The sequence below is a fragment of the Euprymna scolopes genome, chromosome 6, assembly GCF_053919585.1.
Source record: "Euprymna scolopes isolate OS-2025 chromosome 6, ASM5391958v1, whole genome shotgun sequence".
Taxonomy (NCBI): domain Eukaryota; kingdom Metazoa; phylum Mollusca; class Cephalopoda; order Sepiida; family Sepiolidae; genus Euprymna; species Euprymna scolopes.
Window position 1 is genome coordinate 174,932,784 of NC_136487.1, and position 24,426 is coordinate 174,957,209.

The 24,426-nt window shown below is 37.0% G+C and overlaps 1 protein-coding gene across 2 annotated transcripts in view; it reads right to left on the reverse strand.

The window, feature by feature from the left end:
- Positions 1 to 2,489: 2,489 nt before the first annotated feature.
- The window catches only part of LOC145278107 (uncharacterized), a 181,194-nt gene continuing 159,257 nt past the window's right edge, over positions 2,490 to 24,426 (reverse strand). For both annotated transcript variants that reach the window (XM_080130378.1, XM_080130380.1), the window contains exon 3: positions 2,490 to 3,383. In XM_080130378.1, the coding sequence (XP_079986504.1) occupies positions 2,590 to 3,383 (794 nt within the window). In that variant the 3' untranslated portion in view covers positions 2,490 to 2,589. The remainder of the gene's footprint in view (positions 3,384 to 24,426) is intronic.

A 24,426-nucleotide genomic window follows, 5' to 3' on the forward strand; every position in this document is an offset into this window, starting at 1 on the left:
ATCCTGTGAAACTGCAGTAAAATCTTAAGCTAAGTAAAATTTATTAGCATTACTCTCTCTTTCTCACACACACACACACACAGTTCGTGAAAGTAAAATGGTTTATTATAAAGAAAATTCCATATAACAGTACAGTATTTATTTAAATATACAGAAGGTCAAAAACATTGATACTGTTGGTTTTAAATTCAATCAAAGGGGACCAGTCTATGGTCGATTTAAGCGGACTCTTCAATCTTTGTTGGAAAACAGATACAGAGGTTTAAGAAAGAGAATTCAATATAATCGATTATAGACTGGTCCCCTTTGTATAGGATTTGAAACCGACAGTATCAATGTTTTTCTAACCTTCTGTAACATTTACATTCTACACACACATACACACAATATATATATATTGAACTGAGGTTTCAACAATTTATTGTTTAAATTCATTTACGTTTCAGCCTCAGATGACATTTAAGAATTGTGAGAGATTGACAAACGAGTCCACATGTAGTACACGTGTGTGGATTTAGTGATGAGGTTGATGGTATGTCTGCTGATCATTTAGCCCTTTCCTTTTTTTTTCACGAAGATGATTCCTTTCCTTTTTTTTTCACGCAGATGATTCAAACTGTCCGAATGAAAACAGTGGAGATTCTCAAAACAAAATTATTTCCATTCTTTTCGATCAAAGACCTTGTTCTCAAGACTGCTGTGTGTGATACAAATTGAAGACCAATCGATCTTTAGCTTTTCTTTCTACCTCAGTAATCGTCGCCCCACATTCCTTTTCCCTCCATCCAACTGACATTAGGGTTTTTGGTATCCTGTCATCAAACATTCTCAGGACATGACCAGTCCATCGTAGTTACCACTGAATAACGAATGACTCAATTCCAGAAATGTTGCACTTTATGAAAATGTCAGCGTTGGATATTTTGTCTCCAAAGGTAATGCCACACATTGAGCGCAGACAACCTTAATGAAATACATCCAGTTGGTGAATATGATGTCTGGATGGAGTCCAAAACAGTGGCGTACATGAGGATAGAAATAACAGCTTTGTATACCATGGTTTGTGTCTAGTCGAATACCTCCTTCATTCAACAAATGTTGACGAACCTTTCCAAAGGCGCAAATAGCTTTAGCAATTCTATATATAGATGCAAATGTAAACAGGAAAACCGGAGATTATATGTTCATCAACGTCGATACATAACTAAGATCCTAGCATCAATATATCGATCTTGCTATGCATTGAATCACAGCAAAGCCCCATACAAAATTTCAGGCAGATTCGACCAGTAGTTTCCGAGAAAAAGTGTAGACAAAGAGATTAATATTTATTATTTTATTCAATTTAGGTAAACAAAATTATAAGTCACTACAATAAACCTATTGTTTCAGTCTTAAAAGACACCGCCAGGCAACAATATACCTCTGTTCTTATTCGAGGCCAGTTGTTTTTTAATGAAAATAAAAACATAGTATAAAAATAGAAAGAATAGAAAAAAAGAAAAAAAATCGTCACGACATGTTTTTATAAGTAAGGGGCCGCTACTTTAATTCGTTTTTAATGAAAAGGACTTTCGTTACTTAAATTATGTCAGAACGCCAATGTGTGTTATGCAAGTGTATCTACAAATTGAATGTCAAATATGAAAGGAGGAAGTGGGAGAGAATAATGTTTTTTTCAATTATCTGCAATTCATCTAGGGGTTATATATTATTTTTCTAATATATATATATATATATATATATATATATAAAGAAATCAACATTTCATAAATATATTTTATAATTCTAAAAACAATTGAAACATTTTTATTATTTTTTTTGCAAAACATAATTAAGTATAATTTTTTTTATCTGCCACCGTTTGCTACAGACTTCGAGTCCTTGTTCTGATTCTCCAAAATTTTATTAGCGATTTAATGAATGGCATTTAATTTTCAGTTGCCCTCTGTGTGTGTGTGTGTGTGTGTGTATATATATATATATATATATATATATATATATGTTTAAAGAAAAAATAGAAAAAACCGAATGAAATTATTAAAAAAATCAACGTTTCGTCCTTGTCTCAGAGGACATCTTCAGGATAATTGAAATAAAAATGTGATAAAAGAAAAAGTCATAGATCTTTTATCACATTTTTCTTTTTTTTCTTTTATCACATTTTTATTTCAATTATCCTGAAGATGTCCTCTGAGACAAGGACGAAACGTTGATTTTTTAATAATTTCATTCGGTTTTTTCTATTTTTTCTTTAAACATAACGTCAACCACCGCTGGTACATTTTTTCATTCCTTATACATATATATATATATATATATATATATATGTATGAGAGAAAGAGAGAACATTCAGCAAAATAAATAAGCAAAATAAATAAGCTAAAATAACGAATACATAAATAAAAGGGATCGAATTGCATTAAAAAAATAAATCGCTTTGAAAATTAACGTCAAATAAAATAAGCGTTGTGAAAATTTTAAGAGAATTTCTTGTTTTATGCAAAAAAAAAAAAGAAAAAGAAAATAGTAAAATTATTAATCTTTAAGTTCTATACAATATTTATGAAAGCGAAGAAAAAGCTTCCCTTAAGCCACAGACATGATATCATCCTTCAAAAAATGTCGACAAGTCATCACTATCAACTTAAGCAGCAAACCAAAACTGCTGACGGCCAACAAAGTTAAAATTAAAATTTCCGTACGATCAAAGCTGGTTACGTCCACCTGGTTGTAGAAAATTCCAGTGGAAGCAATCACAAGTACAATATGTGGGGTTATCAGGTATCTGGTGTACCTGTCGAGAGCGATGAGATCCAACACATACCAACATACGATGAGGACGAGAATCACAACCAAGGCTATCATGTCACTCATATTGCCGTTGATGGCCCAATCGTAGCGAAGGGCGACGTCAAGGTTGATGTGTGTTGCCACAGTGATCCAGCCGGCATAGAGCCCGATCCCGTTCTGTACAAACAAGCGGATCAGCCAGACGTGATAGGTCAAGTTCTGCACAGAGAGCTCATCTAGATTTTGCGCAAGGGAATAGGAGCACATACCGATGCAGGCATAGGCGGAGAGGACCATGAAGAGAATCACAAACAAACAAACGATGAAGTAGATCCGGTCGAATAGGATAATCCATGCGATGTTCAAACACAAATTGACGTTATAAAGAAAGAAAAATGTGTTGGACATAAACGCTGAATCTTTGTAGAGGTAGTCGCCACCAACTTTGATGCAGATGGCAGCTTGACTGTAAATAAGCCACACGGCCATCCAGACATAAATGGCGCTCCAAATAGAAAAGGTCTCGCTGGTCGGAGTGATGCGCGTCGGATATTCGTCGGAGATATTTCCAATGGTGTTTTTGAAAATACCTGAAAATAAACAAAAAATAATTAACATTAGGTGTGATTGCATCAGTTGAATTGTATTGTTGAAATAAAGACAAACTAGATGTACTTACTCACACGAGAGAGTATCGTATATCTTTACAATTCGCCCGTGCATAGAGTTTCGTTTCCGTAGCTGGGCTGGCGTATCTACGACCCGTCTTGCCTTCTTATAATAGAAACATGCTCACTATAGAAATACTATAAACATGAATTGGAATAAATACATTGAGGACATTTCCGAGGCGAACTTCCTGTATCGCACTAGAAAAGTACTTGAGAGTATCATATCTCTGCAAAGCCTTCATTCACCCATGCATGGCGTATTGTTGTCACATCTGGGCTGGTGCATATGCCATTAACTCAGCATAAAATAAAATGGGTTAAATATAATGGGTTTTTTTCTAACATTTTATATAAGAGCAAATAGTTAATAAAACATGTTAAAAAACACTTTGAAAAAGACTTAAAACATTTAATCTGAAAAGGAAACACTTAATAACTGGATAGTCCTTAATCCCTGGAGTGTATATATATATATATATATATATATATATATATATATATGCCGTGGTGAAGGCAAACTTTCTAGGAGAAGCAAATCTCTGATTTAAAAACCATCAATCGGAAGACCAGTACCCGCATTAAGCTGGTCTGCAGTTTAATTTGTTGCTGGCTATCTTGCTCTTGCTTGTTGCTGGATCTCAACATTTTGAACCGAGAGAGAGACTTAGCTGTCGTACAAAGCTAAGACTCTGTAACATCATCTTTGTATAGATACTCCCTCAGGTATTTGGGCTCATGGATTTTAAATGCCTGAGGGAGTGGCACTCGTCTGACAAGACGTTGCAATCATCATATATATATATATATACACACACTCCGCGGATTAAGGACTATCTATATATATATATATATATATATATATATATATATATATGCATTTTATGTTGTTGATTTTCCAGAAATTGACATTTAAAAAAGGGTACTTACGCAGAATACGGACCGTGCTATTTTTAGATACGATTTTCAAGTTAAAAGTTAATTTCCAGTCAAAAATTTAATTTTTACGGTATTTTTTTTTTTTTTTTTTTGCTTATTAAATTGTTAGGTAAAAAGTACAGAATAGTTTGTTTATCTATATAATATAATATATAATATATGTATATAAAGAAAATGGAGAATCCATCCCTCGTTATCTTAAGAACGGGTTTTTAAATCTTATTTCAGAAAGTAAAGAAAAAAGAAACAAAGCATCCAATCAGAAACAAGATTTTTTTTCAACACTCTCGGAGAAAGACGTAGCAAAAAGTAAAATCAAACAACAAAAATAATTGCCTCAATTTTCAATTTATTACCGGATAATAAGAAAAACAAACTGAGGGGATTTTCCTTTGTTTTGCTTTTAAAAATTATTTTTTATTAAACTAGACCATAATATGAATTTATTGCAAAATAGTTCAAATATCCGTCTCAGGACTTACAAAGGGATCCCCCCTACCTTGGGCAGGTTGAGACTTCCTCCTTCAAAAACGGAAGTGTTTTTTGGGAATATCAAATTCACAAGAGATTTTTAGTCGTAAATCCGTTTAGATCATATAAGATTTGTAAAAATTTAAGTTTTGTCGATTTTTTTTTTTTTTTGTATATAAATATTTCTTACGGTGGCAGAAGTGTAACTAAGGTGACTATACACTCCCCAAATTGGAGAGCCTCACTATTACGATAGGGTTGGGAAATGAGGCAAGCAGAATATGAAGCTAAAAATGGTCGGGAATGATGGATGGCAGGCTGTATGAAAGGGTTTACTACGACATTAGTTTAGTTTTAAGTTTGTCCAGATTTGTGCACTTTTCAACTCTCATCCTCGAGTGGCCTATGGGCCTTGATAAGTGGTAATATATATTTTTTAATAAATATAGACATCATAATTTGTGTATTTGTCCTCATCTTCATAGTTGTTTCGCCACGTTTGGACTAACTCATCCTCTGACCTCTTTTCAGGTGATTAACCGCGACAGAATAGAAATGACGAGTCTTGTAACTGTATCCGCGGTAATCACTGCCTTCCATAGTTGCTGTTTCACTAAGTTTTGGCCAACTAATACTCTGGCCTGCTTTGGATTGAAACCGCTATCTTTAGACAATTCTCACTTGGAATGATAGAGACAACGTCTATCCGTTGCGCTGTGACTTTTGTAGCATCATTCAAGCAAAATAAAGAAGAGCCGCAGAAGAAAGAAATAAAAAATGGTTTTGAACTGAAACCAGCATAGTTCGTTCTAACAATTACTGAATGGATTAATATGAGAAGACATGTTTTCATTTCAATCGTTCTTTAGTGTTCGTCAATCCTATTCGGTTATTCCAGAATAAGATTATAGGCAACGAAAATGTTGTAAAAGCAGAAAGCGTATGTTGTATTTAGTTTGTTAAAGTATAATAAGTAAAAGATAAGAAATAAGGAAAATGAAATAATGACGGTCAATTTTTCCCGGCATAAGATGGTAGCAGTAGAAGTAGAGCTTAGTATGCAAGTGAAAATTACTCCAACTATTTTTTTTTTTTTTTACACATATATGCATGACTATTTTAGGAGCAACAGACAAGGTGGAACAAATGTGGAAATTATTAAAAGTAATTTTTGACGTAAAGCATAACCATAGGGGAATTCTATATAGCACTTGTGCTTTCAGACCTATAATGACTGATGAAAGGGGAAAACCGAATTTACTTTATTATATAGAAGAAAGAAAAAGATGATAACTATTGACCCATGTTGTGTTTTTGGTCGACTATTCTTTTAGCCTTCTTTAATGTTTGATGATTTTTGGTTGATATTTTTTCCCAGGCTTTAATTAATCTTCATGTTTACTTAGTTTTATTTCAACAACTTTGTCCAGCATAGTGGGACGAATCTTCCCCACATAAACAAATACAAGTACACCATGTTGTGCAAGACTAAAATGAAATGTATAGTAGCAGTGCCAGTAGAGTTGTGTTTCTCTCTGTAAAAGTTGTCTATATTTTTTTTGCAGCAGCAATTGTTTAATTGGAATTTTTACTTGAATTGTCCATGTAATTTAAAAAAAATATTTTTTATTGCATTTTCACCCCAAACAAGGCACATTGCCACTTTGGTGTAGGGGGCTACTATCATGGGCAACAACTACTGGGGTACTATGTAGGGATTTGGGCAGCAAGATGTCGGTTTACGTTACACTTGAACTTCTGCATATCAGTACAGTTGGGGAAGCAGGGACCTGGAATGGAATTTCAGAGTCTAGCAGTTCTGGGGAAGAAACTACTGGAGTAGAAAGATCTTTTACAAGTAGGGATGTCTACTATGTGGGGTGGGATTTAGCTGCCTGTCTGGTTTGTCGAGGGTGTCTACGTCGTGGGGGCACAAGTGTCTGCAGTTCGCCAGAGCATTCACCATTAAAATACTTGTAGAACAGGCAGAGGGACAGGCTGAAGCTTAGATGCCAGTTCAGGGTCTATCAGATTGGCGACTCTTTTGAACCTTGTCTAGGAGCAAGAGACTAGTAGCAGATGCACCAGCCCAAATGTGACAGCAATACTCTATACATGAGCAAATGGTGGCCTTATAGAGGTACAGGATACTCTTGGGTGTTAATAGTTTTCTAGCACGGTAGAGAGAGCCTATCTTCTTTGCAGCGGCCCTGCCAATGCTTTCAATGTAATTGTTCCAACTCATGTTTCCTGTGAACGTTAGGCCAAGGAGTTTGAAAGATGTACTTTCAGATAAAAAGTCACTGGCCATTGCTATTGGTGACAGAAGGTTTCTTGTAGTTATTGAAGGAAACCAGTTTAGTCTTGGCAGCATTGAACATTCATTTTTGTCCCCATTCCACTACAGATTGGAGGTCTTCCTCTAGTGTTTTTGCCATTTCTTTAGTTATGTGTTCATTTGTTTTCCTGTCATGCCTGTTATAGAGTGTGGCGTCATCAGCATATATACCCATCTCAGAGGCAGTTTTGTTGGGGAGGTCATTAATAAATATTAGGAACAATAGAGGTTCAAGGATAGACCCCTGAGGCACTCCCGCATTTATATCACACTGTTTAGATGTACGACCGTCGAGGACAACCTGCATTTTTCTCATATCTAAGAAAGATTAAATTATGTTAAGTATTTTACCAGTGATACCGTATAATCTAATTTTCCTGAGGAGACCTTCATACCATACTCTGTCAAACACTCTACCCTCCCCCGCTTTGTCCAGTGAATGGTATATACGTTCAGAGATTACAGTGAGGATGTCTGCTGTGGAACGGGCTTGTCTAAATCCATATTGTTTGTCAGTCAGAACTTTAGCATCTGTAAGGTGCCGGACTAGAGCATGGTTAATTATGGTCTCAAATATTTTGGCGAAAAGTGGGAGGAGGCTAATAGGGTGATAATTTAATGGGTCAGTTCTTTTGCTAGAATTCTTGAATACTGGTACCACAGAAGCAGTTTTCCAATAGCCCGGAAAGCAAGATTCATTAAGGCATTTGTTGTAGAGTTTGGAGAGAACTGGAGCTACTTCGGCTGAGCACTTTTTTAATAGCACAGCTGGGATGAGATCAGGTCCACATGCTTTTGAAGTGTCAAGGTTTTTTATTATAGCATGTACCTGAGCAGGAGTGATTTTCAGATCGTCTAGTGTTGCGCCTGTCCATAAAGGAAAGTCAGGTAAGAGATGGTTGGAAGGGTTCAGTGTGGAGTTTGAGGCAAACCGACTGGCAAGCATGTTAGCCTTCTCGGTTGCTGAGCAAACAACCTTGTGATTGTTGGTTAGTGGGGGAATTGTTGATTGCCCATTATTTACTACACTGTTGTAGATTTTCCAGAAGTCACGAGTTCCTAATTTTGTGCTTCGATGCGTTTTTTAGTGGTTTCAGTAAATTCTCTCTTAGCTGTCGCTATTTCTTTCTTAACGTTACTTCTAGCTTCTATATACTTCTATCTGTTTGAACTGGACTTATGTTGGTTAAATTTGCGGTATGCATGCTACCTTTGAGCAATGGCAGTTGTGCAAGTAGAAGTAAACCATTGGGGAGAGTGGGGCTTGCTAAAAAATTTCCGCATGGGAACATATGCTTCAATTGCCGTTTTGAACCATTCAGTGGTCTCATTTGCGCACTGTTCAGCAGGAAGAGAAAAAATATTTCCCCATGGAGCATCTCTGATCTGATGGCTTCCCAGTCAGCCTTTCTATAATATCTCATAGTTTTGAGCACTGGCTCTTCAGTTTTGGGTCTAGAGTTTTGGGCGATTTCGACCATTATCACTGCATGATCAGTGTTCCCGAGTGGGTTGTCAGCATTTGTTACACAATCCTCGGGAACTGTAGTCAAAAACAGATCTAGAAGTGATGCGTGTTGTTCTTGCTAGTCAGAGAAACGGGTTGTAAACATAACCATTAGTGATAATATGCGAGTACATTTATATGCTGATTCTGCTGTTGGTGAATTTGCCACTAAACAAGTGGGTGATGACATCCTGGAAAAGGATTTCTCTAACCTAATTCAGTTGAGAAGCTGTGTTGTGCTGCCCGCTGCTTCTAATCCAAAAGTAATGCCTCCTATTGTTTCATTCCGTCCAAAATGAATCGGAGGGAATTGCAAATTGCATTGCTATGATTATTAAAGTTAGCCATTCATGGCCTGAAAGTTTCATCTCTCTGTTCCAGATATTGACGATGTCAGAAGCAGAGATTTGTGGAATAGTGGTGTAGAAAAATAAATTTTGGTTTTAATGAATTTTAATCTTCGTATTCGACGACGATCTTTTCGAGGCTGAAGGTTTAATCCTTGCTGCAGGCGATAATAACTAAGCATAATCTAAGAGAGATTCACCTCTGTCGATTAAATAAAATGCTTAGTTCGAAATACAAGTTACTGAGATTTGATTTTGTTTCAGGAGGATTGTTGTGCCAGGTTAAGCAGATGTTACGTAGCAGGGTCTCTCTCTCATATATATATATATATATATATATATATATGCAAAGAGAGTATTCATTCATTTAATTGGCAAAGAATAAACGCACAAATGATTGCCATTTACAAAAAAAAAAAAAAGTGAGAATTTGGGGGGGGGCTATTAACAAAGAGAAACTATACAAGGGGAAAACTGGGGGTCCGAGACCAGCGTCTGTCCAGAGCCGTCTTGAAGCCGAGTAGCTAGTTCGATGGAGATACCACGCGAACAGAGAATGCTGCTTGATGTCGAAGCCTTCAGATCCATCGAAGGTAGACGACCACGGAGCCTGTGACTTAGGACAGGGATGAAGAACACATCCTGGTTCAAGCCGCACCATCCATGAAAGATGTAAGCAAGAATAAAGTCATCTCAAAGCCTTCTGCGCCAAAGGGAAAAAAGATTTAGAGCCCTTAAACGTTGCTCATAAGATAGACCTTTGAGGTCAGCCACCATTCTCATCATTAGACGCTGAACCCGTCAGAGATGCTGAACGTCCTTCATGTAATAGGGGATGTGGCCTGAATACAATATTCGAGAATCGGGCACACTAGGGAGGTGTACAGGGTGAGGAAGATGAATGGAGTGAGACGACCAAAGGAGTGACGCATGACGAACAGTACTCTCCTGGCTTTGTTAGCAGCATTGATGCAGTGTTCAGAGCGTGAATATGTGGAATGTACAATCACTCCAACATCCAACATCTGGATATCAAATCAAATGCAAATAGATAGAACATTTTATAAAAAGCTAATAAATCCGAGTTCTTAAAAAACAAAACCCAGTACCATAGCAAGATGCGAGTGTTAAAAAATGTTATTTTCCACACCTAGATTAAATAGAAAGGGGAAAATTCCATTAAAAGTTGGGAGATTAAAATTAAGATTACATAGAAGGATAATCCTTATTTAGGAGAGTAAACGTTGACCTTGGGTTTATTTTTGGCAGCCTTATTTTGTCCTTTAGTCCTCACATTCCATGAACGATGTTTCTGACAAAGGGAAAAGAATTTCAGTTTTCTGGGTCAGAATATATCCATCTTACACTTATGGTTTGCTTGTTTTAACCTTTAAGTATTTTTATTTTTTTAGCTTTTACATTAAGTGACTCCATCCCTTGTCTGGAGCGATTTCTATGAAAACACAAAAACCAAAGAAAAACAATCATATAGATCTTTTTTTGCTCATCTTCGAGTAGACGATGGGCCCTGATGAGTGACAACTCCCAAGTAAAAAAAAAAAGAGGGGGGGGACTGTCTATGTGAGATGTAATGTTGTCCACACACGTTGTCCACACACGTTGTGTCCAGTTTCAGAAGGTCAAAACAAAAGAAAAAAGAAATAACTAAGCTTTTTTTTTTGTACAACCACGTTTCCTGCTCATTATGGTCATGATGTCACCCACATAATTTAAAATGTTCTCCATATCTCTCATGAGATCTCGAACTTACCCTGTATGTGCTTCCGGGTGGCACTTGCTCAAACTACTGCATTTATATTTGCTCTCTATCGCCCCCACAACAGCGGAGTTACTATCTTTAAAAGCATATCTGAGAAAATTGACCACGCTCTATCTGCTTATCTTTCAGCTAATATTCATGTCTGTGGAGACTTCAATATTCACAATGTGGAATGGTTAACTCACTCAAACAAGACCGATGATGAGGGGAGGTTCTGTCATGATTTCTGCATTTTCTTATGACCTCACTCGGATTGTTCACGAACCCACCAGTGTTCCTGATACTGACTGCCAGTATGCAAGTCTCCTAGACCTCTTTCTCACAACTTGCCCTAAACTGTGTTCAGCTTCTGTTCTGTCTCCACTTGGATCTTACGACCACTTAGTTGTGTCATTTAAGATAAAAATGAAATGTAATAAGTCCCAAGATGTACCTCTCCATCGTACAGTATATCGATACTATGGCTGACGGGGATAGCTTCCGCACATTTATATTAGATCTACCTCTGCGTTCCATGTTTAAAAAGGATGTGTCCTCTATAGTATCAGATCTGACAGAATAGTTAATTGTAGGTATAGACAGTTTCATACCCTCAAAAAAATTCCAGTGAAAACCTAACAGCCAGCCGTGGTTTTCTCCGAAATGTGCTGCTGCCATTGTGCATAGAAATCACTTTTTCCATTGCTTCCAACATAATAGATGTACTGAGACTAAAGCGGCTTTCACAACTGCCAGCAACCACTGTAAAAAAGTAATAAAGAAAGCAAGAGAGTCGTATGCTCAGTCCGTCAAGTCCAAAGTAGCTGAGCAGCGGCTTGGTCCCCACCAGTTTTGGCAAATAGCAAACAGAATCTTGAACAGAAGCATGTGCTCTATCCCAACTCTCATAAAGGGACCTGAGGTAACCTCGTCAGCATCAGACAAAGCCAAACTCTTCGCCAAGAACTTTGCAGTTAATTCTAACCTTTGCAATTAAGGCTGCCAACCTCCAATATTTCCTCCTGTATCAGAAAACATGCTATGTGATATACAAATATCTGTACGTGATGTTGCCAAGCTAATCAAAAACCTTGATTCCAGTAAAGCAACCAGCCCGGAATGTATTCCAATTATAGTACTAAAAAGACTTCAACTAGAACTTGCACCCATCCTTACAAAACTATTTAAACGTTGCCTTAAGGAGAATTGCTTCCAGTCACACTGGAAAATCTCATCAGTATGCCCCGTATTTAAGAATTAAGGTGATCACTCATCTCCCTCAGAGTACAGGCCAATAAGTTTCCTGTGCGTCATGAGTAAGTTGCTGGAATCTGTGTTAAATAGAGAAGTAATCAACCATCTAAACAAAAATAACCTTAGTGACAGGCAATATGGTTTCCATTCTGCTAGATCTACAGCAAATGTGCTTACAGTTACATCTCATAGGATTAGCGAATTTCTCGATGGAGGCTACCTTTCAAGGGCAATTGCTCTTGACATATGAAAGGCCTTTGATAGAGTATGGCATAAAGGTTTACTTCACAAGATCTCCAGCTACGGTATAACTGGAAATGTTTTCTCAATTATTAAATCATTTCTCTCCGATAGGCTCATAAGAGAAATGGTTGATGGGTAGAAATCAAAAACCCACAGTATAAATGCTGGAGTCCCTCAGGGGTCCATCCTGGGCTCAACTCTCTTCCTGATCTACATCAATGATCTCCCAGACCACATACTTAAATCATTCGTTGACATCTATGCTGATGACATGACTATCTATGGCAGCACATCAAAGGCTGTAAATGACAAAGTTCTCTCTGATTCTCTCTCCTCTGATCTTGAGCACGTGGTACGCTGGGGGAAGAGATGACTGGTTACCTTTAATGCATCTAAAACCAAGATCCTATTTTTATATCATCAACGCTCTGATCTCCATCTGGCAACAATTGAAATGGATGGCTCTCGTCTTGGGGAGGCTCCATGTTTTGACAAGCTTCTGGGTTTGACCTTTACGCCTGATCTGAAATGGAACACGTACATCAAATCTGTTGCCAGGGACACTGGAAAAATGGTGGGATCCTTCTACCGCTCCAGAAGATATCTCACTACTGATGCAATTCTCTATCTGTATAAAAGCCAAGTACGTTCAAGGATGGAGTAATGCTGCCCCATCTGGACAGGAGCTTAGTTTAGTAGGGAATGCCCTTTTCTCTTCCCTGCAACCTCTCTCCCACAGAAGAGATATTGTGAGCCTGTCTTTGTTTTATTATTATTTCCATGGCAAGTGCTCGTCTGCGCTCCAATCTCTGGTCCCCCCTTCCTCACCAATCTTTCACAAAAACACCCGTCTAGCTGAAACCACTGTCAATAATTTTTCCCACTCTTTATCTCTGCCTAAATCAAAACGTAGATTCCATGAATAAATCTTTCTTAGAGGTGCACATCTGTGGAACTCTCTTCCATTTGCCTGTTTCCCACCTGACTACAACTTGGATGTCTTCAAGTTCAACATAAACAAATTTCTGATAAACCGCCCCCTTAAGTAATCCACTTTATCAAATCTCCATTACTAACGATTACTATGATATTGTCCCATTGATTACTGTACACGTAATAACCCTTATTCCCGAGTGGCTTCCAGGCTTTGATAAGTGGTGACTACCATGTAAAAAAAAAAAAAAATCTCGACAACTTCCTGCGTGAAAAATGCTTCAAAAGCAGAGATGATTCCAAATCGGCCTTTAATGACTTCATTATTCCAGAACTCCGGATTTCTATGCTAATGGGATAAATAAACTTTTTTTCTCGTTGGCAAAAATGTGTCGGTTCTAACGATTCTTATTTCGATTAATAAAGTTTATTATGAAAGGAGTTATGATCTTTTGAAATTGAACGTCAAAAAACGATATTATTTTTGCACCATCTTAATAGTATTATGCATTTAAAATTGAGAAAAGAACTTTGAAAAAAAATGACAGTATCATGTGAATAAGCCAAAGTAAAACAAATTTTACCTGATGTCGTGTTTATCTAAAAGCAAAACTGAAATAGGCCTACTTCACAAGATTTCCAGCTACAGTATAACTGGAAATGTCTTCTCAATTATTAAATCATTTCTCTCCGATAGGCTCATAAGAGTAGTGGTCGATGGACAAAAATCAGAGGCCTGCAGTATTAATGCTGGAGTCCCTCAGGGGTTAATCCTGGGCCCAACTCTCTTCCTGATCTACATCAATGACCTCCCTAAACACATACTTAAATCATTCGTTGACATCTATGCTGATGACACTACTATCTATGGTAGCACATCTAAGACCGTAAACGACCAAGTTCTGATTCTCTCTCCTCTCATCTTGAGCAAGTGGTACAATGGGGAAAGAGGTGGCTTGTTAATTTTAATGCATCTAAAACCAAGCTACTTTCTTTACATCATCAACACTGATCCCCATCTGGCATCAATTGAAATAGATGGCTCTCGTCTTGGGGAGGCCTCATGTTTTGACAAGCTTCTGGGCTTGACCTTTACTCCTGATCTTAAATGGAACACATACATTAAATCCGTTGCCAAGGCCGCTGGAAAAATGGTGGGATCCTTCTATCGATACAGTAGATATCTCACTGCTGATGCAATTCTATCTATATAAGAGCCAGGTATGTCCAAGGATGGAGTACTGTTGCCACATCTGGGCAGGAGCTGCTAGAAAGACTTTATCCTGCCTTGATAGAGTTCAAAATAGACTTCGTAGCCTTGTGGGGGATGTCCTTTTCTCTTCTCTGCAACCTTTTTCTCACAGAATAAATGTTGCGAGTTTGTCTCTGCTTTATTGTTATTTTCATGGCAAGTGCTCGGATGAGCTCCATTCTATGGTCCCCCCCCCCAAACTTTCACAAGAAACACCCATCTAGCAGAAAACACTATCACTAATTTCCCCTACTCTTTATCTGTGCCTAAACCTAAACGTAGATTCCATGAGCAAAGCTTCTTTCTTAGAACTGCACGACTATGGAATTGTCTTCTGTTTTTCTGCTTTCCAGCTGACTACAATATGGTTGTCTTCAAGTCTAACGTAAACAAGTTTTTGATGAGCCGTTCCATATAAGTTAACAAATTTACAGAATCTCCATTACTAACGGTTACTATATTGTCCAATTTTTACTGTACAGTCTTTAACCCTTATCCTCGAGTGGCTTCTGGGCCTTGATAAGTGGTAATGCCTATGTAGAAAAAAAAGGCAAAAAACCCCATTATTTTGTCTCTCGTGATCATTGTTTCTTATAGTCCTTTTCCACCACCACCTATGACGTCATTTCTCATGCATCAACATCTGTGCATCCATGCTATGTTACATTTCTCCATCATTGTCGCCGTTTTGACTGTCCCAGAAAAAAAAAAAAATTTCTCCAAATTAACAGGTCCCACACTGTCAAGCAAGCTCCAACTACTGTTCCATAACCACAATATTGCATCCATGATTATTTTATAAGTACCTTAATGAAATGTGCTCCAATGAACTCATGGCATTGATACTCCTCTGAGTAACCTGGCAACAAAAAATAAAAACTCAAATTCTTGTTGAGTTTTTATTTTTTTTTAAATAAAAATCAAACTTTATCTAAGTTCCATTATTACCGATCATCACAGCGCAATTTCACCAGCCACCTGATACTCATTAATCCTTATCCTCAAATGGCCTTTGGGTCTTGATAAGCTACCCCCACCCCAACTAGTGAAAAAAAAATTAGAAAAAAAACGAAAAGGTTAAGAAAAATGGATTTTGTGGCGATGAAATCAAGTGCCAAGGATACAGACACCAGGTCAGAGAGAATTTGGGAGTAATGGTGATTAAAGGAAAAAACTCCAAACTTTCCGAATCTCCAAAATTGGGGCCTCACTAGCGGTTGCACTACAAGGTCATACACACGCTGACCTTTACAAATCATATGCAGATAAGTGAAGGAAAAAGTTATTTTTGCAAGCGGAAGGAAACCTAAATACCATGTAAATATTGCTGCCAAGGAGAGAAACAGCAGATAAGACGTTGATAACCTATTTATTCATCAACTTCAGGGGGGGCGGGGTACACGGAAAAAAAAAAAAATCAAAAGACATTTTTTCTGGTCAAGTGTTGATAAGAGAATCATTGCAGAATCTTAGAATTATTTAAACTTTTGCTGGAGAATTTCTATGGTAAACGGTGAACTATTTTTAGTTGGAGAAGCAATGTGGGCAGTGCTGGTGCTACTTATAAAGTCGATTTAAACAGTAACAATCTAAAAAAATAAATAAAAACTAGAAGAATTTACTGCAGATGTTTGTCAACCTAATCCAATCTTATATAAATATATAGATTTCCGAAATTTCACTTTCCTTGGAGTATTTTAAAAGTTTGGGAGAAGGGCAGGGCATAATATCATCAAACTCTTCCAATTGAAAATTCAAATCTGCATTAAAATTAGTCCAATTTTGATCCAAGTTGATTGAATTAAGAATTACAAACATATAGCAGCATTATATCTTAATTTTAATGTTTGTAAGGAGGACATAAAAGTGGTGCAAACTATTCTGTTCGCTGGATTAAATTTTTAAAAAATAATCAAATTTATTTTTAACAAAAAAACTGTTCTTGGACGCTTATTCAACTCGTTAATTTATTGAATAAATTCTTCCAAGCGAATAGACAATGGCATAATCAGAAAGGATATTTTATACTCTCCAAGCCAACAGGAAGATCTCTCCTACGCTGTAAGGATGTCTGCAAGCGAAACATGATAGCAGGAGTTTGAGTTTGTGGCTAAAGACGGTAACTGCTAGAGAAGAGCTGTACAGGAAAGCTCCAAGCAAAAGGAGAGATCAGCAACAGAGGTAGAGAAGAGAGCACAGACGACAGGGGACTGCAACAGAGCTCTTGCAACCAGACACCACCTACATCTGCAACAGCGTCTGTCGATCCAGGATAGGCTTGCACAATCAAAGCAGATGCTGCAATTCACAAATAAAAAAATCTGAAGCAGAGAACTCCATTGCCTTCCAAGATGGACGGATGGCAATAATTTCTTGTATCAAGCAACATCCTGTTAAAACATACTGAAGTTAATTTACACTTAGTGCTAGAAAACTATGACAAATGATGGCACTAACGAGTGTCCCGATCTTGATTGTTATCCACAGAAATTGTCTTTTCTTGCAACTACATCCATATTATCTCATAAATTTATTGGGAATTTTATAAAAAAGAAAATCTCATAAAATATTGTATAAAAATTGCTGAACTAATATGAATTTTTAGTGTTCTTGTAACCAACATGAAAACTAATAAAGAGACGGATGAATTTGATACATGGACCACTCCATAAGTTATCAAATACAGTTCATAACATTGATTAATGTTAGTACTCATATAATGTTCCTCATCTTTTATCTGGCAATCATTACAATCTAATTCACCTTTATCCTCGAATGACTACCTTTATTTGTGGTGATCTAAAGCCAAGCATATGAAGAATATTAAGATAATGTATAAAGGTTACAGCCATGGAATACTGCGAAAAAAATATCTGTTTAAAAATAGTTTTATGTTGCTTATATTAACTATTACTAGATGGAGAATCATTTCCATTATAATCCAGTTATTATTATGCAGCTAAAATTGAGAAAAGTACGTTTCACTCAGTTTTGCTTTTAGATAAACACGACATCAGGTAAAATTTGTTTTACTTTGGCTTCTTCACATGATACTGTCATTTTTTTTCAAAGTTCTTTTCTCAATTTTAGATGCATAATACTATTAAGATGGTGCAAAAATAATATCGTTTTTTGACGTTCAATTTCAAAAGATCATAACTCTTTTCATAATAAACTTTATTAATCGAAATAACAACCATTAGAATCGACACATTTTTGCCAACGAGAAAAAAGTTTATTTATCTCATTAGCATAGAAATCCGAAGTTCTGGAATAATGAAGTCATTGAAGGCCGATTTGGAATCATCTCTGCTTTTGAAGCATTTTTCACGCAGGAAGTTGTCGAGATTTTTTTTTTTTTTTTTTTTTTTTTACATGGTAGTCACTACTTATCAAGGCCTGGAAGCCACTTGGGAATAAGGGTTATTACGTGTACAGTAATCAATGGGACAATATCATAGTAATCGTTAGTAATGGAGATTTGATAAAGTGGATTAATTAAGGGGGCGGTTTATCGAGAATTTGTTTATGTTGGACTTGAAGACAACCAAGTTGTAGTCAGATGGGAAACAGGCAAATGGAAGAGAGTTCCACAGATGTGCACTTCTATGAAAGAAGATTTGTTCATGGAATCTACATTTTGATTTAGGCAGAGATGAAGAGTGGGAAAAATTATTGACAGTGGTTTCAGCTAGACGGGTGCTTTTCGTAAAAGATTGGCGAGGAGGGGGGGCAGAGATTGGAGCGCAGACAAGCACTTGCGATGGAAATAATAATAAAACAAAGACAGACTCACAATATCTCTTCTGTGGGAGAGATGTTGCAGGGAAGAGAAAAGAGCATCCCCCACTAAGCTACGAAATCTATTTTGCACTCTGTCAAGGCAGGATAGGCTGTTTTTAGCCCAGATGTGGCAGCAGTACTCCATCCGTGGACGTACTTGGCTTTTATACACATAGAGAATTGCATCAGTAATAAGATATCTTCTGGAGCGGTAGAAGGATCGCACCATCTTTCCAGCAACCTTGGCAACAGACGATGTACGTGTTCCATTTCAGATCAGGAGTAAAGGTCAAACCCAGAAGCTTGTCAAAACATGGAGCCTCCCCAAGATGAGAGCCATCCATTTCAATTGTTGCCAGATGGAGATTAGAGCGTTGATGATATAAAAATAGGATCTTGGTTTTAGATGCATTAAAGGTAACCAGTCATCTCTTCCCCCAGCGTACCATGCGCTCAAGATCAGAGGATCAGAGAGAACTTTGTCATTTACAGCCTTTGATGTGTTGCCATAGATAGTCATGTCACCAGCATAGATGTCAACGAATGATTTAGGTATGTGTTTTGGGAGATCATTGCTATATATCAGGAAGAGAGTTGAGCCCAGGATGGCTCCCTGAGGGACTCCAACATTAATACTTTTTTTGATTTCTGCCCATCAACCACTACTCTTATGAGCCTATCAAAGAGAAATGATTTAATAATTGAGAAAACATTTCCAGTTATACCGTAGCTGGAAATCTTGTGAAGTAGGCCTTTATGCCATTCCTTATCGAAGGTTTTTGATATGACAAGAGCAATTGGCCTGGAAAGGAAGCCTTTGTCGAGAGATTCACTAATCCTATGAGATGATTGAAAAAGTGATAATCAGGCACATATGTTGGAGCCTTTGGTCCGTCAATTTGTCGGCAGTACTTCTCCACTGTAAGAAACTGATGGAGGAGACCAGCCGCAATCATCATAACCTTTTTTTGCTGCAATTTCAGCTTTGGGAAGAGTTGTGGGGCTTCTCCGGCATCCAACCACTGTGTCAAACATCGCCGGTTGTCATAGAAGATCCACTTATCACATGATGCAATCCACTTGAGAAATGGGTTGTTTTTGTTGCGCAGAAGGAGCATAGAGGACACCTCAAAGCGATGATTTTTTTTGATTATCATTCAATTCATGCGTCACCCATTTATCCAACTTTTTTGACTTCATATTTGCTTTAAATGACAAACGACTGTTGAGTGGTCGACTTCACGGTCAACAGCAACTTTATGTGGTTTTGCGAGGATCAGCTTTAATTAAGGCTTTCAAATGTTTGTTACCAACCACAGTCGGCTGGCTGCAACAGTCTATATCTTCGAGGCTCTCATAACCATTGCAAAATTTCTTGAACCACTGTTGTGCCACATGTTCGTTAGTGATTCATGAGCAAAACGCATCATGGATATCACGAGCTGTAATGGCAGCTTTTCGGCCTAGTTTGAACAGGAACAAGAAAATCGTGCGGATTGGAATTTCGTCTATGCTGTCGAAAAGCGTGCAAAAAAATAAATGAAGATTCAATAGAGCGAAAAACGTGCTTCAAAATGATATAACATGGCTATATATATCAATGAATTAATTCAGAAATCATATATAAAAGTAACATGCGAGAAAACGATATTGTTTTTGCATCAATTATAATTAATTAATAAATAACTGGATTTTTAATAGAAATGATTTCGTAATATTTAAAGAATTAAACAAAACTATTTTTAAATGTGAAACAGGTTTTTTTTCTCAGGTTATTTCATGGCTACAACTTTTATACATCAAGCATGCAACATAAAAAGGGATTGAAAAATAATTACTAACAAAAACGCTAAACAAAATCGAAATGAACATGGACTGCTAGGGCAAACAAATTATAGAGAATTCCCAGCGATTCGCCTCCAATTCCACCTTAGAGCCGATAAACAACTCCCTCCAAAATTTCCCTGATGAATGCATTGCACTTATGCCACCTCGACGTACATATTCTCAACAAACGCGATTAGCAACAAAATCTCAACCCTTCACTGTTGAGGTCCCTAAATGCCAGAAAGTTTTTGATTCTAATAGTTTCTTCTCCTGAACAGCTAGACTTTGGAATTCCCTTTCTGCTACCCACTTCACTGACTGTGCTGATATGCAGAAGTTTAGATGTAACGTAAACCAACATCTTTTTAATTTTTCCTAGGCATGGTACCAATTAGTAGACCCTTATATCCAAGTGGCGATGTTCAACCTTGTTTGGGGTAAACAGGAGTTAAAAAAAGAAAAAAGTAGAGGGACGATGTAAAGTAAATGCAACTCTTGATATTACCTGTGAATTATTTCAATAACAAATTCCGAAACCAGTAGAAAAGGGCGATACTAAGGCGAAATGTTTAGAATACAGACAGAGGTGAGGTCTAACAACACTAAGTCTGCAGAAAAGCTTAAGACCACAACCAAGAAAAAGAACAAGCCTCGATTTCAATCTCACATCTGTAGTGAAAGTCTTTTTTTTGTACTTCATAACTGAAGAGTTCATTCTCTTGTTGCATATTTTTTCTCCCTTGTATTCATCCCAAATCAGGCACAACGCCACTAGGATGCAAGGAACAACTATTTTGGATTATGTCTGTTGAGAGTTGAGCAGCAAGATGTCCGTTTGCATTACACTTGAACTTTTGTAGGTCAGTACAGTCAGGGAAGCAGGAAGCGAATTCACAAGTCTAGCAATTTGATGGAGGAAACTATTAGCAGAAGGCTTTCCAACATCTAGGGACCTCAACAATGAAGGGGTAGGATTTTGCTGCTTGGCAGGTTAGTCGGAAGGAATAGCTGTGCTATCAGGTTGTCTAAGGCGATATAATTCAGGAGAGAACTGGTGCCAGGAAAATAACTCAATATACTGGGCTGATCAGTTTTTTTTTTTTTTTTTTTTTTTTACATAGGAATCACCACTTATCAAGGCTCGCAGGCCACTCGAGGATAAGGGTTAATGAGTGTACAGTAGTAAATGGAGAAAATATCGTAGTAATTGTTAGTAGTGGAAATTTAGGGAATTGGATTACTTAAGGGGAACGGCTCATCAAGAACTTGTTTATATTGGACTTGAAGACGATCATATGGTAGTCAGCTGGAAAGCGGGCAAACGGAACAGAGTTCCACAGGCGTGCAGTTCTAAGAAAGAAACTTTGTTCATGGAATCTACGTTTAGGTTTAGGCACAGAGAAAAGATTTCATAAAAGTATTTTTTCAAAATAAATACTTTCTCTTGCACTCCATCTGGTTACAATCGTACTTTCAAAAGCGTCTTTGGCTTGAACAACAACATCCGCAGAAAACAACTTATTGGGTGATCAAAGCAACCGCCTTGCGTAAAAGCGAATATTTTGAACAGAACAAAAGTTGGATTTTATATTAACATTCTTTGAAGCGAGACGATAAGCTAAATAGGAGGACATTTAATTCCTTTTCCGCGTCACACTTGTTTTTGCTTGGGATTAAGTTTTACCAACAGGAACGGGAGACTGACATCTTGTTTTGCGTCTCACCAGTTTTAAATCACAAACGAACGCAACAACAGTGACACGAAAACCAAAATTAAATAGTTGACATCTAGCGGTAGAGAAATTCACCAACGAGTTTATTCTGGGGAAATAATGATTATTTATATATAATTTAGTGTGTGTGTGTGTGTGTGTGTGTGTGTGTGTGTGTGATCTTGTATATGTGTGTGTGATCTTGTATGTGTATGCGGAACAGTCTACCAAACTGTCAATTTTTCGTTTACAGACTTTGAACTTGATATATTTGTACATGTGGAACAAATTTGATTTGTTTTTAGCTGGTAAAAATTGTTAAGAGGTCAAAATTGAAAAAAAAAAAAAAAAATTGGAACTTGGCAGGCGTAAGTCGACTAAATGTGTTATTTTTATGCATGCGCAAATATTCATTTCCATCTTTAATAATGTTATATTTTAAAGTTTTTTTTATAAACTTAGATCAGACGGTAACAAAAAGCTGCAGAGCTATGTTTTGGTTCTGATGGCATCCCAAAATCAATTTTTTTTTTTTAACTTTCGAAATCACAACTATATACTGGGTTCAATGTAATACAAAGTCTGCATAAATTATCATATTCAAGCATTTTTACAACTGGGCCACGCTAGGCGACCATTACAATATATTAGGTACAATATAACCAATAGAGAATGCTCTATAATAATAAATAGAAATCTGCATTAATTAAAATATATTTAGGCATATTTTATGACCAGGCAACGTCAGCCGTCCTGCTAGTTTACAGTATTTTTATTTCACATATTTAAATGAGTAGTTAATAGTGCCCTTTTTTTAGTAGCAAATTTTTGTACGAGATATTTTTTTTACGTGTTCTGAACACCATTCTTATTGGATCAGAGCCAAAGTCACAGCTTTAACGATATTAATTAATGATACCAATCCCATACTTTTTTTTTTTACTCATGTTCACTCCAAACAAGGCACATCGTCACTTGGACTTAAGGAGCTACTAATTCGGACCATGCCTAAGAAAAATTAAGATGTTGGTTTATGTTACATTTAAACTTTTGCATAATATCAGTACATTTAAGGAAGCAGGTAGCAGGAAGGGAATTCCAAAGTCTAGCTGTTTAAGGGAAGAAGCTATTAGAGTAGAAAGCTTTTTGGCATTTAAGGTTCTCAACAGTGAAGGGGTGTGATTTTGTTGATATACGGGTTTGTTGGTGATATGCTTGTTAACTTTCTTTAAAATTATATTTGTAATGTTTTCCATAGACTTTCCTTTCATTCCCATTAAACCAATCACATTCAAATTGGCCCAATCAAAATATACCAAAGCAGTTAATTGGTTTGGTCCACGTGCGATTAATCTGATAGGTGAACAGAGATCATTGTCCAATATTTTGTCTGCTTAACTATTTTTCCGTTTGTTTTCTATTGTTTTGGGTGGGGAGTTTGGCAACAAGACGTTTGTTCACATTACATTTAAATTTATGCATGTTGGTACTATCGGGGAAACAAGCAGTAGGAATGGAATTCCAAAGGTAAACAGTCTGAGAAAAGTTAAAAATATTTTCATAATTAGGGATCTCTCTAGTGAAAGGGTGGAATTTCGTAAGTAGTTGGGCGGATAGGGGTATTTTTGTTTAGGGGATTCAAGTGCAGTAAATTCATCGGAGCACATTTCATGGAAGTACAGGTAAAGTAAGAGATGTTTGTTTTCTATTGTTTTGTACATTTATGATCTGAAAGTTTCATTTCTGTTACAGATATTGGTGTGAAATTAAAAGCGCAATCCTTGTCTTGGATGTGCATCAGAAGCAGAAATGCATCACTGAATTCCTCCATGCAGAAAAAAAATTGAACTGATCAATATTCACTGGCGCCTGTTAAACATTTACGAAGCTAATACAGTTGATGTCAACAATTAGGAGATAGGTTCATCGATTTCAGAGTGGCAATAAAGATGTGAACGACAAAGTGCAATCCAAACGTTTACGACGAACGCATCAAAAGAGGCTGGCAAAAGTGCTGTGAGAATGGTGGTAACTATGTAGAAAAATAAATTCTGGAGAAGAAAAGATCGTTCATTTTAATGGTACCACTCCTGTCTTCATAGTTCTTCAACATTTTGGTTTTTGAGTTAAAAAATAGGTCTTTTGGAATGTTCCTCATATGAGTATCGCTCGAACTGAGGATTGACGCTTCAACCTCTAGAAGAATGTTCTTTTATCTTCTGTGGATTCCCAGCGCATATGCAGACCCCACAATATTAGTGTAAAATGTCCCGATATATTTTGTTAGGTTTTATACAATCATCAGCATTTAATTTGATATCCAAATGTTGAAAGTAACCACCACCACCACCACCCCGGCCAACAGCGACCACCTCATCTCTCCTTTCCAAATCCACAAAATATTCAGTTTACATTAACTGATTTTATTTATAAAAATTCTTCAGTCAAACTTTCAGTCGCATCTTCTCTTTCCACTCCATCGAAAAATCCGGTCTGTAAATAGATGTACAGTTTTCAACCAAAAAACAAAAAGGTCAGTCCAAATCCGTCGAACATCCTTTGGTCAGAATAGTTGCAACTCTCCCTCCAACAAAAAGATA